Genomic DNA, 17967 nt, shown 5'->3' with positions numbered 1-17967 from the left:
CCCACCCCACCCCCCCTCACTCCCCATGCCTCCAAACTTAGTAAGAACTTGCAAGTGATTTGCTGTCAATCCCTTCATCATCATCATCATCATCATCTCCATCTTCTCACACTCACTCACACACACACACACACATATATATATATGTACACAGACACACAAACACACACAGAGGAAGAGACAGGGAGAGAGAGAGAGAGAGAGGAGAAAGTGAAGAACACCATTAATATAGAAAGAAAGGTTGCAGAAGGAGGGGGAGGGGTGAGAGAAGAGAGTGAAAAGAAAGAAAGGGAGGGGAGGGGGAGTGGGTTGAGACTTGTTGAGAGGAGGGAGGAAGAGAGAAGAAGGATATGGAGGGGTTCTTTCTTTCTCACTTTCTTTTTGCTCTTCTGGACTTGGTTTTGTCTGGTGGTGCTTGGATTAACTTGGATTCTTTTTGCCTCCCTCACCCACCAATCCCTTCATAAAATAAACTCATTATTTTTATCCATATCTTGCTTTATCTCTCTTTTCTTTCTTAATTTCTCCTCCCACCATTTTGATCAATTCATTATTCATTTTAACTATTAATTTCCTTGTCATGATCATACAAGTATTGTTTTGATCAGTGTGCAATTGTTTGTGAAGAAATTATTCAAGTTTGCTTTGTTGTAGATGATGTATATATATACTAGTAGTAGACTAGTAGTACATGTGTATGTGTGTGTATGTTTTTATTTTATTTTATTTTATTTTAATGCCATAAATGTATTTTGATCAATTAATATGTAATTGTGTGTGGAGAAATTATTCAAGTTTGCTATGTAGTTGATGATGTATAGTAGTTGATGTGTGCATTTTATTATTTGTTTAGTTTAATGTCATAAATGTTTAGGGTTCGATCGAAGGATTGGATTGGAAAAATAAGTAATATCTTTAATTTGTAAAGTATAATATTCGATCTTTTATAAAGTTTAGCTGACAAAAGAGGACCGATCATTCAATCAATGTTTATCATATAACTAGATTTTAAGTATGAAAACGACAAATAATATTTATGCAAAACCGACAAATATCTGTCGTTGAAAAGCTTAAAAAGCTTGAAATAATATATTTAATCTTCATGACATTTAACCTATTTTAAAAAATCAAATTTAGTTAATAAAGATCATTTTAATTGATCCATATTTGTTATTTAAATAGTGAACCTTCTTTGCGAAAATAACAAACACTTATCAATGAAAAGCTTCAAAAAAACATAATTAATCTGCAAGATATATAATGAATATATTTTTTTTAATCATAGTTAGCAAAAATACAATTATTTGATCAATGTTTACCATTTAAGTAAGGGAAAATGATAAACATTAATATTTATGCAAAAATGACAAACATTTATCATTGAAAAGCTTGAAAAAACATAAATTTTTATAACTAAATTTAGTTAAGAAAACAATCATTTTGATAGGTTTACCATTTAATATGGATCTTAAAAAACCAATATAAATATTTATGCAAAAATTATAAATTTTTATTTATAAAAAACTTGAAGTACTATAATTAATCTCTAAGATACTCAAAAAAAATTTATTATCAGTATTCAACTAGAAATTAAAGTGATCATTTTGATAAATTTTAATCATTTAAGCAGGAGATATTCTATGCAAAAATGACAAACATTTATTAACAAAAAACTTGAAGTAAAAATAATTAATCTCTAAGATATTAAATTTGTTTTACTAAATGTAGTTAAGAAAAATGATTATTTAAGTCAATATGCATCATTTGCGTATTAGATTTTTATCTTGCCTAAACGACAAAAACCTAATTAATAATCAGTTCATTAATAGGTTGTTTGGCTAATGAAATAACTTCGTTGAAGATGCATCAAGAATAATGTTTGATTATCAAATATGCGTCAATTGGTTGAGAAAACTTTGGAATGACTTTTTTGAGATTTAATATTTGCTATTTTATAAAATTTAGTTCTTAATGAAAATGGTTTACTAGGTCACAACGTATGGTTGAATTGTCTTTTTTATTAGAAATAACAAACTTCATCTTGTTGTTTTGCAATCAATAATTAATTAATAGTTTGATCTAACGATTAGAAAAATAATACAATTTTTCCTAAAAAAAATATTTCTTGAATGAATCTATAGTTAATTTAGAGTCACAAAAGTTCTAAATTAGTTAATAATTTGGAAAATCCAACCATCATATTCAAACAAATAATGTTAGATCTTTAATAAATTTAGTCATACAATAATTTTTAATCAAAATTTATCATATTAGTGTCGTGTAAAAATAAAACCGATATTATCACTATAAATGATAATTAATTATTTGTTTGATTAATTATTATTCAAATAATAATAAATTATTTTATGTGGAAATAACATAAGAAGAAATTAATTTTCCAATCCCATTGATTAATGGATTGTTGGCTAAATTGTCATCAAAACAATAGAAATTTTATAAAATATCGACTAAACATAATTTATAATTAATGAGTCCTTATTGTATCACATCAGAGTTTTCTATTTACTAGTAAATTATTTTTATCATTCAACTTTTTCCTATTTAGAAATTTTATTTTTTCAAACAAATATATTTTTATTCCTTTACCTAACAATTAATTATTTTTGTTAACCACAACTTTAACAAAATAAAAAAAAAAAATCAATCAATTTATCTAACTCGACAACAAATCCTTTTTTTCGATCTATAAAGATGTCCTTAGTCTTTGAATTAAGAAAATTTCAATCATTACAAAACTTACACATTCTTTTTTTTTAAGATGTACGTTCATCTAAATTTTCTTAAAAATATTCAACTTCAATTATTATGGTACAAATTGCTTTCCGTAATCAATATTTCCCAATCCTTTAGGAGCTTTATTTTTATTGTCTACTATTAAAATGATTCGCTATAATTAACATGTGTATCAAGTTTTTGGTTTCATTTTTTAATCAATATGAGTTTGCGAGATCTGCTCAAAATTTTGTATGAATTTTTTATATATTTAATAAGCTATGCTTAGTATAAGTATTATTATTTAAATGTAATTTTATGTTTGATAGTATTTTTAATAAAAATATTATATACTTAAAAAAACATAAAATTATAATAATATTGTAAGAGTTATTTCAAAATTTTGATCCATTTTAATATATTGCTATCTTTTATCCATTTCTTTATAATTTTATTTTTTTAAAAATCTGAATACAACTTTCAAATTTGACCTCAACCATGTACGCATGTATTTATTTATTTATTTATTTATTTTTGTTTTCATTTTGGGTATGTATATATGTACATACAACACATCTCTCTCCCTCTTAAAAGACTATTGCATTCACAAAATTCATCAAAAATGTTTTTAATCAAACCACCAACAAATTTAAAATAAATTTAAGAAATATAAATTCCAAAAATCTAATTGCAAAATAATCCTATTTAACAAGACCCTACCTTTCTTTCAACATACTTTGAAACCCCACACATCTCATAATTAGAGACCAACCATGAGAGATACAACCATCTTGATCTGGCTCTTTTTATTCATTAGTACGTGTTTGCATTACTCAATTTTCATTTCTTATCATTATCGATATTTATTTCTTATAATTATTGTTGATGACATGGAAGATGAATTATGGGTCAAAAAATTGTTTTGATCTCATAAATTTAATTATTATCTAATTAATCACAAGAAATACAAAAAAAAAATACATATACACATCTAGTAATCACTAATTAGCATCAATTATGTTGCACTATATTGTAATTAATTAAAGTAATTTCAAAAGAATTTGCATCGATTAATAAAACAAATAGTAGAATTAAGGATACAAAGTTAAATTATAATGTATCAATTTAGGTTTAACTATTATATAATACATAAATTGAGCTATATATATATATATATATAAGGAATTTCTAGACTTAATTTTATTTTTTAAGTATGTCTTTTTAGATATATCAAGATTTTTTTTTTAATTATGCTATAGATAAAAGCATCCCTTCTAGAACAGTATAGTAGTTTATTTTTTTATATATTTTTATATATTGTTTATGCAATCCTTTTTCTATGAAGGAGAAAATTTTCTAGTTTAATGAAAGAAATTAAATATGATACTATTTTGAGCTTGTTCTTTGTTAAGGTTTGTGTCACCACAATGTATGGATAGAATGTATGGAAATTTGCATAAGAAAAGAAAAGAAAAGAAAAAAGAAAAAGAAAACCTCAATGATGTGGTCATTCATTGCAGGTGGGCATTATTATTTTGAGTATGAAAAAGTGATGAGATGATCACTCATGTAAGAGTCTAGTCCAATCAACAACCCTAGAGGACAAAATGAATCACAATTGTCTCCTTCCTTGCTTCATATCATTCAATGGTTTCCTTAGTCATAAATCAAAAGGAAAAATAGCTTTATATATATATATATATATATACACACACATACAAAGAATTAACCATGCCAACAACCGAGTAGGTTCACAACCTCAACTTACGCAAATAAAATATACATGTGTTATAGAGCTCAAATCTTCACATGTGTCTATTCTTGACACGTAGACTTATCCATATTTATCATAAATAAAACACCATATAGCGATTAGGACAAATGATTTTATGTTAATATTAGGATATAAATTTTTTAAGATAATACTATAATAGAATATGCTATATAATTTTGATATAAATTAAATAAAAAATTAAAAATATATTTATTTTCTGAAGTACGATATTCTACGCAGAAAATAATACCTACGAATTATATTTGTTAATACTTTCTTAATATATTGTCATTGGATCCTCTAGTGTAAGATGTTTGCATCTTTATAAAAGAGCCATGTTCAAAGCTTAATTCACGCAGGGTAAAAGCACAAGTGTGTTAAGATCGAAGTATTAACTTCTTGTTTATGCACGTCTTTGACACCGACTTTGTCAATAAATAAAAAATTATTAATTATATATGAATTATATTAAAAAAATAGAGAATATTAATTATGTTTATAATAAAGTAAGATAGTGAATGCATAAAGGTTGCAAAAGACAATTCTCTTAAAATATAATATAAATATACCAATTAGTATTTTTTCCCCTTAGTAATTAATATGCTAATATATTATCACACAAATTAAACTTTTAAAGAAAAGCTTTGCATTTCCTCCACTAAAAGCAAAAGTTATTCACTTTGACACTTGGTACAACCCCCCTGCACTAGTCTAGGAAAAAAAAAAATTTATTTTTTTTTAATTTTATTATTTTTAAAAGAAGAAGAGAAGAATCTAAGAGGCCCCATCTATTTGATGCTAATCTTTCTACTAGTTCTTGTTTTTATAATGATGATTAGATTAGTAGGCCAAAAGATTGTCTAGATAAATGTTCTCATGCACAAAGTCTTTGTACTTGTGGAAAGTAATAGAATTTTTATCAAGAAAAAAAGAAAAAAGAAAAAAGAAAAAAAAGAAAGAAAGTGAATTGTTTTATTTGTTTGGTATATATATATATATATATATATATATAAATTTATTATTTATTTTTATATTCTCTTAATCTCTCAAACGTGGATGTTTCCATAACATTCATTCTATGCATTATTATTATCAACAAACATCATTCTCAAAGTAAACTAGAATAAATAATTAAAGCTATATATTTATAACACATGCACATCTCTATCTCATGATCATCCTTTTGTTTTCTCTCCATCTTTTTCTCTATCTTAATATAAACATCTCTGTCTCATTATCATGCCATGTTTCTTAATTTTTCTTCATGTCTGTAAACATCTTTATTAGTGTTGGAAATTCAAGTTGGTGCTTCTTAACTGGATGGGTTCAACCAATAATAAGATTTTGATAATTAAATATAATCATATAATTAATATTATTACATGATACACGTGTTTGAAAAAGATACATAAAGTTATTAAATATTATTAAAATTTTACATGTCCTATTAGCTAGGCTATTAATTACTATAAAATCTAGCTCCCAAGACTAACAGCACTGAGTGCTTTATATCATTAGTATTTTTTTTTATAATATAATAAGAGTAATCTTTTGAACCAAGTGTTTATGAAATAATTTATCTAAATACTTTTAAAATGAGTTAGTATGTCATATGAATTATGTCAATTATAACACCAAAATTTCATCTTTATTTATTAGATCCACACACACACACACACACACACACACACACACATATATATATATATATAGTGCATATTTTAAGGTCTATCTAGATATATGTATGTGTATATATATATATTGTAGATTTGGATACTTGTTTGATTAATAGGTTAATGTAGATGTATATGGTTCTCTTATAGCTATGAAACATAGAAAAGAAGAAAGGTGGCGTTGTTTGCCATAAAGCCAAACTTCTAGCTCTTTGTTCTATTCTTGTTTTATAAATTAGCTTCTTATTCATTAGAATAGAATTTAATTTGCTTCACAAACCAATATATAAATATAAACATGTGGTGCTCTTGAGAATAGTATGATTAAAAAATATTAAAATAAATATAAATCAAGAAGTTAATCACAATGTTTTTCTTATCAATTGCTTGCTTTGCACAAGACCAAAATTAGATTTCAACCAAAGATTATTGATTAATTCCACAATAAATAATTAAAGGTTTATATTAAGATTATAATGTGATTTTGTGTTTTTTAGAGTCATAATTTTAGAAGGCATGCATGCATACATAAAATCAAGAAAATCCAACATTGTGTTCTATTTTATGTCATATTCCAAAACTGGCCAATGGTATCAATTTAAAAATAATAATAATAATAATAATAATTGGTTGCAACACTTAGGATGTTAAATTTTTAAAGGAAAATTATAGGGGTATATATGAAAGAATCCTTGTACAATGTGACTAAATAGTAAATAAATGCATAAGTTTCTAAGGGGGGGGATAATTGCAAAAAGAAAGCCCTGAGTCAATGGTTGAAGAAAAAGTTGGTCAAAAGAATAAGTCTTTGGAATTGAGTCATTGAGCCATTGAGTCTCTTTTTCTTACCTTTTTTTTTATAAAATTTATTTATTTGAAAAAGTGTCATGTTGATAATGATAACCTGCATAGGGTGTTCTCCAACATTAATAGAAAACAATACACAAACTGTACTATTAATAAAAAAAATTTGAAAAATTTAATTGTGAGTTTTCTTTAATGATGTGAATCACATGGTTTGGTGGTTAGATCAACTTAGATTCTAAACCCTAATATATATCTATCATATATATATATATATGTTTGATTTGAGAGGTAAAAATAAATAAATAATAATAATAATCTAGTGAATTGGTCCGTCATAACTATTACATAAACAAAACGTGGCTCATTTTTAACCATGAATTTAAAAATTTTTAATTTTTAATTTATTATATAATATAAAGATATATTAGTAATTATATTAAAATATTGTTACTATCTATTTTAAAAATTATTAATTTTTAAAATAATTCAAGGATAAAGAGTGAGCCACATCTCAGTTCCGTCCTAACTATCACGGATCCATGTATTTCTTTAAAAATGAGGTAAAAGTTTTAAATAATAAAAAGAAAAAAACAATTTGTATGTTTATAAATATATAGTTGCATTCTTTATATACATTCAAGTAAAAAAAAATTTACTTAAAAATTAAAATAATTTTAAAATACAAGCAATTTATTTTGTTAACTTCCTATCTAACTAATTTGAAACACAAGCAATGATTTCAAAAGATTCCAAACAAACTCTGAGAACCTAAAAAAAGAAACGCAAAACTTAAAGACATAATTTTCTAAAATTTTGCAAAAAAAGAAAAGTTTAATTTTTTTTTTAAAAAAAGGGAAAACCTTTTTCTCTCCCCATCCTTCCTTCCTGTTTAATAATAATAATAATAAAATAAATAAAATAAATAAATAATAATGGAAATTAGGCAAGAATCTAGATAGAAGGAATACACAAGTTCATGTGCAAAGCTAAAGATGAAAGAAATAAGAACCATAAAATGTTGCCATGTTGGACATCACAATCCAGACCAAACAAAGATGGGACAAAAGCTGGACTTCTCCTTTTCAAGCACCAACTAGTGGCTTCATTCACTCAATGCTTTTAGCTTATCACATTTGTTAGTTTATTTATCCTGCCCTTATTAAGCTGCAGCTGCAAGCACCACACCTCAAAAACCTCTTTATTTAAAAGTAATCAAATACAAAAATATTATAATAATAATAATAATAATAATAATATAAAAGATTATTATAAAAAAAAAAGAAGAAGAGTTTATATAGAAATAAACAATGTGCCCTAGATAAGGGCCACACTCCCATCACTCTTTTTCTCCTGCTTTTCCAAAACATACTTTGTGGGTCAACAAAGGCCTTTACCAAAAGGCACAAACATCTTGCTGGTGTTGCCCTTTGCCTTCTTTTCATGAGCATCCACACAAAAATCCAATGCCATAAAGTTTGTGAGGAATTTTATTTGCATGGCCAGACACCACTCATCCACTTTGTAGGCCTATATAGTATATAAAAACAATTTTTTTTTCTTTATTAATTAATAATAATTATTATTAATAGTATATATATATATTTTTAAAGTACCTGAGTGTTCAGCACCTGTAGTAGTAGGCCAGGTTATCTATGCACATCTATATCACAACTTTGGCATAAGAAGATTGCATGTTGTGTGTGGGTTGGATCACTTGGAAATCACTTTGGTGGTGGACTTCCATTCTTTTGGTCAATAGATTCAATTGCAAACCCTGTCCATGCATAAATGAGAAACTCATATATGAATGAAAATGTTTTAATGGATGATGCTAGTGAAGATATACAATTGGAACAAAAAATTAATATAACAAAAGTGATGTGGTCTTTTTGTAGGTGTGAAAAAAACTTTTTGCAACCTTGAAATTAGGGTTCAAGCAAACAATCATGGATGATTCTATAATGATATCAACATTGACTTTTAAGACAAGCTACTTTTGTCCCTTAATTATCTATCATCAAACATACTCATATATACATAAATATATATATATATATATATATATCTTAAAAGCAAAAGATAGGTGCAATAGTCTAAACTCATGTAGACAGAGGTAGTTCTGTAGTCTCTTCAAAAAGAAAGTGACAGATATAGATAGGAAGAAAATTAAGATGGCTTAGGATTATGTTTATCTAACACTGTTGGACTTGTGCATGGCTTTGAAAAAATTCATATCCAACTTACATCTATCATATCTCCAATAACTGATAACTGAAGCTGGGTAGCAAGCGTACCTATTTATGACATCTCATTATTGCATTTCATTTTGCAATAGAAGAGTTTGATGATAGTGTGGAACTTGAGACTTAATTTGGTATTCAGTGCTTGGGAGTTAATTAACTTACAGCAGCTGTTGGAGAAATGCCTCTCTTCCATATGCATCTTGAAGATTTTCTCGGACAACCTGAACAGGTTTCAGTAAGAAAAGTTGATTAAGATTGAGCAAGATAGTTTCATTGCATGATTCAGATCAGTGTATGACTACTTTGCCTCATCAAATATTATAATGAAAAGAAGATGGAAAAATAAAACAGCAATGAAGAACTGGAACAGAAATTGTTGTTACTTGAAACAAGAATGCAAAATTTGAAATATGGACAGGCAAAGACAGAAAGAAAGGAACAAAAGGAAAAATCAGTATAACAGCTGGCACATGGAAGCAAACATATAAATTCCTGGTTGAAGTGGCAGTTGGTTTAACAGCGAATGTCTCCAGTTCAGTGCATGATCTTGAACAGGTTTGAACAGAGACTGAAGGTATGTCAGCAGAAACCTATGCAATAATTTGCTTATAGACTTAAACCACTGCTTCAGAAAATAAAATGTTTTCTGCCAATCATTTCTTGCATATAAATAAAATGTTCCAGTGATTTCACCTTGCACACAGAATTTGCATGTAATTCCAAGAGTAGGCATTCTAGTCACATCAGATAATACATCCAGTCCCCAAATGCTCCAAATGATATACAAAGCAAATAGTTATGTGTGACATTCTACTGACAAGACAATGAGTACATATGTTCTATTTCTTATCATACACATTGGCATTGAGAGTTGCAATTCACATTATGGATAAGGACACCTTGACAGAGGCCTGGACATTCATATTGCAAAGGACAAAATCAGTGCAACTTAATGAGAATTTGAAATAAAAAGATAAATGGAAAAAGAACATTGTATTGATAAAGGATGTAGCCACCAATAGAAACTAAATTTTGGACAGAGATGCATTAAGCAACCAACAAAATGCTATTATACCATAGAACACTGCAGAACACTAATGCTGATCTAACCACAGTATGTAATATAGATCTCATTGATCCATGTAAGCTGCATAAAGGAAACCATCATGAGGTTTAAATTAAACTAAAACTGAAAGTGTCAAACCTTCTCATGTGTTAATTCACTAAGTAATGGTCTTCAAGAATGCATGGAGCTGATCTACAATCAAAAGTTGCCATACAGTATCTTTAACAACAAACCCAAAGGAAAGACAAATATTGAAACATACAAGGAACCGATGCTTTTTAAATACATAAAATCAATTGGGGTAAACAGATGAAAAAATGCAGACACTCCAAAAGAAACACTTGGTAAATAGAATTTTATACCAGAAATGAAAATTATTGAAACATGAAATAGCACCACTTGACAAGTTAATGTTAGGCCTTCTTTAACTTTCAGCATCTTAGATCTAGCCGGGTAACATTAGAGAGAAGCCTCCACATTAACTCAGGTGCACAATTTCAGTCGAAAGGCACTAAAGAAGTAACACAGACAAGAAAGATCGCACCATAAATATGATGCAAGTTGCCAAATGTAGTAAACAGAAGATAGTAAAGGTATGTAAGCCACTTCCCAATTAAGTGAGGCCAATCACCTCATGCACTGCTCCTAAGACTCAAAAACCAGAAACTTTAGCAGCCCATTATTGCACAATTGTAAACGAAAGCCCCTGCTCTTTCCCTGACAGAAAGAACATCCCATTCAGGTCCACTGTTTCCTTCTTCAGGGCGCCATGAGTGCAGCACAATGACTTCACCTTGAGGCCCTCTATGGCCACCAATCACCAGTAACTTGTCCCCACAAGCCTTGAATGCAAGTCCCCAACCATTATAAGAGTCAGCTCTAACAGGTAATGGCTTTATAACATTCCAAGTATTATTTATCTTATCATACTTCTTAACTACATTTGTTGCTTGATCAGCAGCATAGAGCTGATTATTTACAACTGCAACCAATGGTGGAGACTGACTGGCCCTATTGCCGCCAGGGTACATATTTTGAATTCTCTTCCACATCCTAGTTTGAAGATTATACTCCTCACCGCAGGTTAAAGAATCTGTATGGCTACACATGCCACCTATAACATAAAACTTCCCATCCATAAAAAACCCAGAACACATTTTTCGTGGCAAGTTCATATCTGGTAAAGTTTCCCAAGTACCCAACTCAGAATTGTACAACTCGGCACACTTTAAAACATGGCCGTTCTTGTCACTTCCCCCAGCAACAATAGCAATTTCCCCAGAGCTTCCTGATCCAAATAAGCAGCGAGATAAATTCATTGATGAGCATCTAGACCAGTCACGCCTCACTAAGCTGTACATCCAAATTGCAAAACCAGTTAATTCCCGACCAAAAACAAGAAGTTGAGTTCCCACAGCAAGGGACTCCTTGTCTGCATAAGAAAAACACTCATCACATGGCAATCGTGGTAGCCTCATCCATCTCTGCCTTTCAGGATCAAATGCTTCCCATGGCATCAAGCTACAAGCTAAGTAAACCCAGTGCTCAATAATTCCAAGTTGTCTTCTTAATTTGTATAGATATCCACTTCCAATCAACAAGGTAAATTTTTTACTAACACAAGCCAGTGACGGATAATCAGATCTACATGCCCAAGCCAGACAATCTAGTGCAATATCATCATGAAGACCTGGAAGAAGAGAATCATCTGATCGTTGTCCACTGTAATCACTTCCTGGCTGTGTCTTAGCAGCAGGATAGTTTATCTTCTGTCCTAGCCAATCCAAACCAGATATGTAGAACTCTTTGCACATGCTTCCTCTTACTTCCTCTAATATGCCTCCGTTTCTTGCTAATAAGATGTAAGCTAATATGTATTTCTGAAGAGAACCACTGTCCTGATCAAAAGATCTGGAAATTTGTGAAAGTAGACATCCTTGAGCACCAACCATGTCTAGCAGCTTGTTGTTTATCTTGGCTTCCAAAACTAGCTCGAAAGCACCAAAGTGTTTTAGTAATGCATGACAAGTTGCTGAAAGGGGGGAAACAGAAAAGGAAGCAAGATGTAAATTAGCTCAGACTAAAATGAAGAATCAGTCAAAATCATCAAGCAAGAAAAGAAAATACATGAGCTTCACAATTCCATCCAAAGAATAGTTAGAATTTATTGAACATCATCACCAAATCTAAAAGAACATTGATATATCCAAGCAAACAGAAGGTCTTGTGGTAACATTAATCACACAACAACATAGTCAGATTGACTTATCAGACCAATGATATAAAAATAGATCTATAACTAGGGAGATGGCAATCCAGACACTAAACTATAAGCAAAAAGTTAATAAGCTGTGATTATGTCTTAGAGGGAAAGAAAAACTGATATTCTATCAATCACCAACGGAAATGCTTACACTTGATCTATAACTCTTTATCTTCAAGTGATAGAAAAAAGCAATCTCAAAGGAAAACTAGCTGATCAACAACTAACTTCTGCAACGCCAAACAGGATAATTTGACACACTGCTGAGGCAGAATATTGATTGGCTGCAACACTCAGAACCACCACTTCATAAAGATATGAAAACTAAACTCACCCCACAGATACTATAATCTGTAATGTTGCATGATTTCACTCAAGACATAAAGGAAACACACTGATCATGGGTACCAAAACACAAGAGTCAAGGACATCCTGCCCCTCCACATAAGGAGGTTGCACGACATATTTGTAACAATATGCAAGCATAACTCAGGTGTGCAGTATAAACATATAAAAAATAACAAACAACGTTGACCATCTTCACAAGATATATATTATATTATTGACTCGTCTTGAAAGATGTATTCAAGACCAACACTGTAGTTACAAGTTCTAAAATATATCAAACAATATTGACCATCAGATTCTTAGTTCTTATACATTTTTTACATCATTCATAAAAATTAACAAGTAGAAACAGACAATAACCACTAAAAAAAAAGGCTTTGGTCTTTGGTCTACAAACACCACAAAAGATTGGCAATTTCAACAGGTAACAGAGTACCAGAGCAACAGATTTCAACAGAAACCAAGCACCAGCGACCAAGCAAACAAACAAATATCTTAGTTATTATAATATTTATTACACCATTTGCAGGTTGCATAAAATAAGGTTGTAAACATAACTGGGGATAAAAAAAAAGTAAATTCAGCACTACACCAATAAAAGCAAAACATTTTACACTGGAAAAGAATTTGTGAAAGCAACATGATTCCAGATAATAAAACATAAATGTGCAAATAGAAACGGAAAATAACAACAAAAGTATGGTTTTAATCTACATACACCCACAAAAAATTAGCAATGGCAACCAGTACCAGAACACAAGAACAACACATTTCAGCAAAAACCATATACCAACTATCAAGAAAACAAACAAGACTCTAAGATCAGTTATTTCACCTCTAGAAGAGCATCCACAGTGAAAATTTCAACGATTCCGCATCAACAACAGAATCACCAAAGAACTGCACTCAATGCCCACATCTCACCCACCCGTCGACGGAGATCCGAGGAAAAACCTCGGCATTATAAGCCCATAAACCTCCAGATCTACCATCCTATCACAATCACCGCCATTCACCCCCAAATCTCTCTTCACAACACCAAATCAGATCTGAAAAACATCAACAAAAGCTCAATCATCAGCGCTAAACTACATAAAAAAAAAATTCCAAACATACAGCCGGAACATTACCGAAAAATCTATAGATCTCCGATCGATGGCCAAATCTCGGCCAGTCTCAGATCTGTCACGTTTGTATCACTTCAGTTCGCCGTCTTATCGCCGGAGAACCTCTCCGGTGGCGCGGATCAGGTCGCCGGCTCACCGGATCCAGCCTCACGGATCGAAGAACCCTAGAATCCCCATCGATCAATCCAGAGAAATCGAGAGAAATCAAGAGATCTCAAACAACCGGAAATTCTCGGCGGGTTTTAAAGGAAGCTTCATGTGCTGAACTTCAGATACTGTGGTTTTTACAGCGGGGGCAAAATGGTAATTTAATTAATTAATTAATTAATTATATAATAATAGTGAAATTTTCATTGAAATCCACAAAAATGTCTATAATTTTATAAACATTCTCATTGCTTTATATATGTATATATGATATTGATGAATGGGGGCTTTTTTTGGCATCTATGATGTATGTTCATGTGTTTTTGTGAATTTTTGGTAATAATTATGAGTTTGTAGAGGGGTATATTTGAAAAAAAAAATTTATATTATGATAGGATGTAAAATTCTAATGTTATCCTCACGTGATATTGGGTAGCTTTTTTAATGTCTTAATTGCACCCTTAATTGCACTTAACGCATTAAACCCACCAATGAGCTTGCAGTACCTATTTATTTTATGATATTATTATAAAATATAAGGCCAAAAAAATAATTTTGAATTTAAAGTTAGTTAATTAACATAATTTTTAATAAAAAAATCCTAATCATTTTTTTTTGTTGTTTCTAAAATTTTTGAAATTTTTTATATTTAAGTTTTTATCTATGATTTATATATATAATTTAATATTTTAAGGTTAAAATATACTAACCACAGTGCTGTAAAATTAGGATAATAAAAAATTGATGTAGTTATTTAAATAAAGATTATGAGGCTGAAAGTGTGATTAAGAAAAAGTAGGTCAAATTTAAGGGTTACTTTTGAGGGTGGGAATAAAAAAGTTTTGGTTGTGGATAAGGTTTCAAAGTCTTTTCAAAGGCCTTGTGGACGGTGAACCGGGAATTCCGGCTTTTTACTCCAAATGGAAACCGGCACGTGAGAAATAGGTCCCAGTTCTGAATTTAATTACGAGTTTGCCACTGTCCCGTTTCAGTTTGTCCTTTTGCGCGAGGTTATAACGGTTTTGACCGAGTTGAAATGAAACGGTCAAGATGACCGTGACGTGACCGAACGAACGGTGAGATTTGAGGGGTACTTTTCCGATGCTTTAATTTTCGTGTCAGAAGATTGATGCGACTAACCGAACGGTCGGCGGGGGCTGGTTTGGCATTTAAAGGTGGGCTCCACATCATTCCCCCACCAATCATAACCGTCCAATTGATTTAACGGTTAGGGATGCATTACCTGCCCTGCTTTGGGATTCGTGTCCTTTGACCCAAAATATATATATCTATTGGGCCAAACATCATCTGAACGTCCGCAGATGATGTACAATAACTTTAATAGGGTTATTGGCAGCTGATACATCTTCTACACAAATTCTTCAAGGCTCTTGGATCACATATTGATGGGTATGTTAATTTAGAACTAAATTCAATCCCTCCTTGCTATGATGAAGGTTATCTTGATGAAGCACGGCATCATATCAAGATTACTCTCCTTCGCCATCATAGACCTGAGCAAGAAAGGATAAATCCTATTCGACTGGAAGACATGATCATTCCAGGAGATATCAAAAAACAGATGAAGCTATGGCGAGCATGTGCAATCTCCATCGATTGGAAGAGAACTTGCCCCACATCATGCGACAATCAAAGGTGCCAAATGGTGCTGGAAACAAAGATCATGAAGGTATATGTTGACCCAGGGTACATGTTCCTATGTCTTGATCCTTTTTCCTAGTCTTATCTCACGGGATGCCGATGCAGAATCTCACGTGAAAAGCAAGTCCGTTCATGGGCAAGAGAATATCGTTTTGGAGATTATTCAAGATTAAGCATTCCTGCAGACATACTAATGATACCAAGTCCAGCTGACTCTCCTGAAAGATTAGAAGACATTGCTGAAGAAAACTTAGCCACTAGATCCACAAGGCCGTCTCCTCCAGGATGGATGGGGAGGACGTGGATGTTAGAGATTCTGCATTGATTCGATTCTTGTCTTTCGAGATTGATTGGATAGTTGATTAAAAACAACGTCGCATCATACTTTTTTATTGTCAGCATGAATAATGCGCGATTGTTCGCATTCAGTAGAGCGGTGTCTGCGGTGGATTGGATTAATCCAACGGCCCATATCAACGTTCACAGATTACGAATCTGTGAACGTTGGCAGACGATGCATCCTCTATGTATTATATATATTTGAGTAAATTTTGCTCAAACTATTATCTCTTTATCAATTTGGGACTTCCGGTTTAAATTGTAACACTTTAGTACCTTGTCAATTCAGGACTTCTGATTTAAATTATAACACTCTAGTCTAAATCATTTATTAAAAAATATTAAAATATTTAATTATATTAATTTAAATCTGAAATTTACCTTTTTTTGTCCTCATGTACATTATTAAAATATAAATTAATTAAAAATCATTCAAATCTACCTACAATTATAATTGGAATGGTTTTTAAATACCATCCAAATAAATTTGACTAGTTCTTATTGATGCATATTTTAATAATGTAAATAAAGACAAAAAAGTAAATTTAGGTCTATTTTTAAGCCACGTCAGCAAGAATTAAAAAAATTAAGCGTTTTGGCATTTTTTTTTTCAAACAGTTTAAACTACATAGCACTAAAGTGTTATAATTCAAACTATAAGTCCTGAATTGATAAAAAAAGTAAACCACCAGTAGTTTAGTAAAATTTCCCATGTATTTTTTTTTAGAACTAATTTTGTAATTTTGGAAAAATGTTAGGGATGAATTAATTATAAAATTACAAAAATTTTATTTTCACCAAATAAAGTGAAAATATAAATTTCCTAAATAGTCTTTATGTTTACAACTTTACATTGATATCCCTGGAACGGGATTTAAATGTGTAGGGGTACATTCGTAAATTGAGATTTGAGAGTTTAGAAAGTTTTACGGTTTGGGAATTGGGATTGGATGAGAATGAACTAAAAGTGGGTCCCAGCTCTGGCTCAGATTGATATATTTGGCAAGTAATTATAAGTGGGAAAAGCTGTACGCTGTTCACACCAAGACAGCTAATCCTGAAGAACATCTCTCACTCCGCATGCGGCGAATAGAATCCCATTCTGATTGGTGGAGCCCAGATTAATATGCTAAAAAACCCACTTTTTTTGTTTTATTTTTTTTTTTCAAAATTGTAAAATAGATTTATTTTAACTTAGCCAGCATGTTGGATTAGTAGACTTATGATGATATAAATCTTGATTTTTTGAGAATTTGAGCGCTAAAAAAATCTTACTAATTAATACTTGAGAAATCATCACTACCTCAAGATCCAGATCCAAGTCAAGTTAAGTGCTCAGTGATAACTATCAAATACAGTCTTTAATTTCTTCAGTTTATATTTTTTTTTAATTGAAACATCCCAATGTATGTATTTACGAGTCATCCAATACACCTTAAGACACAGTCAAAGAGAGTGACTATAAAAAGATGACCCTACACAGTTATCATCAATTGAAAATCTTGTTTGTTTTTTTCTGTATAGTTCTCATCTTTAGTAGATCCATCTTTTTTTTTTTATAATTATAAAAATGTTTGATAAGTGTATTTTGTTTTTTTCTATTATAAGGATTCTTAATCACCAAACGCGAAAAACACCGTCCTTTATTCATGTTTAGTCACAATTTTGTCTGGGTCACTGTCCTTATATTTGATCTTACTTATTTAATATATTTTAAATGATTAATCCACTTTTTTTAAAAATCCCAAAATCATTAATATTACAAACACTTTTAATTAATATTTT

The 17967-nt window shown here is 30.4% G+C and overlaps 1 protein-coding gene and 1 long non-coding RNA gene across 2 annotated transcripts; both read right to left on the bottom strand.

Annotated features, from left to right (window-relative positions):
- Positions 1-8149: 8149 nt before the first annotated feature.
- On the bottom strand, positions 8150-9269 carry LOC120263411. The gene is made up of 3 exons (XR_005537088.1): positions 9232-9269; positions 8601-8761; positions 8150-8514 (listed from the first exon to the last, which is right to left on the bottom strand). It is a non-coding gene; the product is annotated as an uncharacterized LOC120263411 (long non-coding RNA).
- A 1345-nt stretch (positions 9270-10614) lies between these two features.
- On the bottom strand, positions 10615-14267 carry LOC120263410 (F-box/kelch-repeat protein At5g60570-like). Its single transcript, XM_039271299.1, has 3 exons — positions 14038-14267; positions 13743-13956; positions 10615-12328 (listed from the first exon to the last, which is right to left on the bottom strand). The coding sequence occupies exon 3, from the start codon at positions 12246-12248 to the stop codon at positions 10965-10967; it is 1284 nt and encodes a 427-aa protein (XP_039127233.1). The 5' UTR covers positions 12249-12328; positions 13743-13956; positions 14038-14267; the 3' UTR covers positions 10615-10964.
- Between the last annotated feature and the right edge of the window lie 3700 nt (positions 14268-17967).

Source organism: Dioscorea cayenensis, chromosome 6 (genome assembly GCF_009730915.1).
Source record: "Dioscorea cayenensis subsp. rotundata cultivar TDr96_F1 chromosome 6, TDr96_F1_v2_PseudoChromosome.rev07_lg8_w22 25.fasta, whole genome shotgun sequence".
In the NCBI taxonomy this organism is placed as follows: domain Eukaryota; kingdom Viridiplantae; phylum Streptophyta; class Magnoliopsida; order Dioscoreales; family Dioscoreaceae; genus Dioscorea; species Dioscorea cayenensis.
The sequence above is the reverse complement of the archived record's forward strand: the minus strand, read 5'-3'. Positions and strand labels throughout refer to the sequence as shown.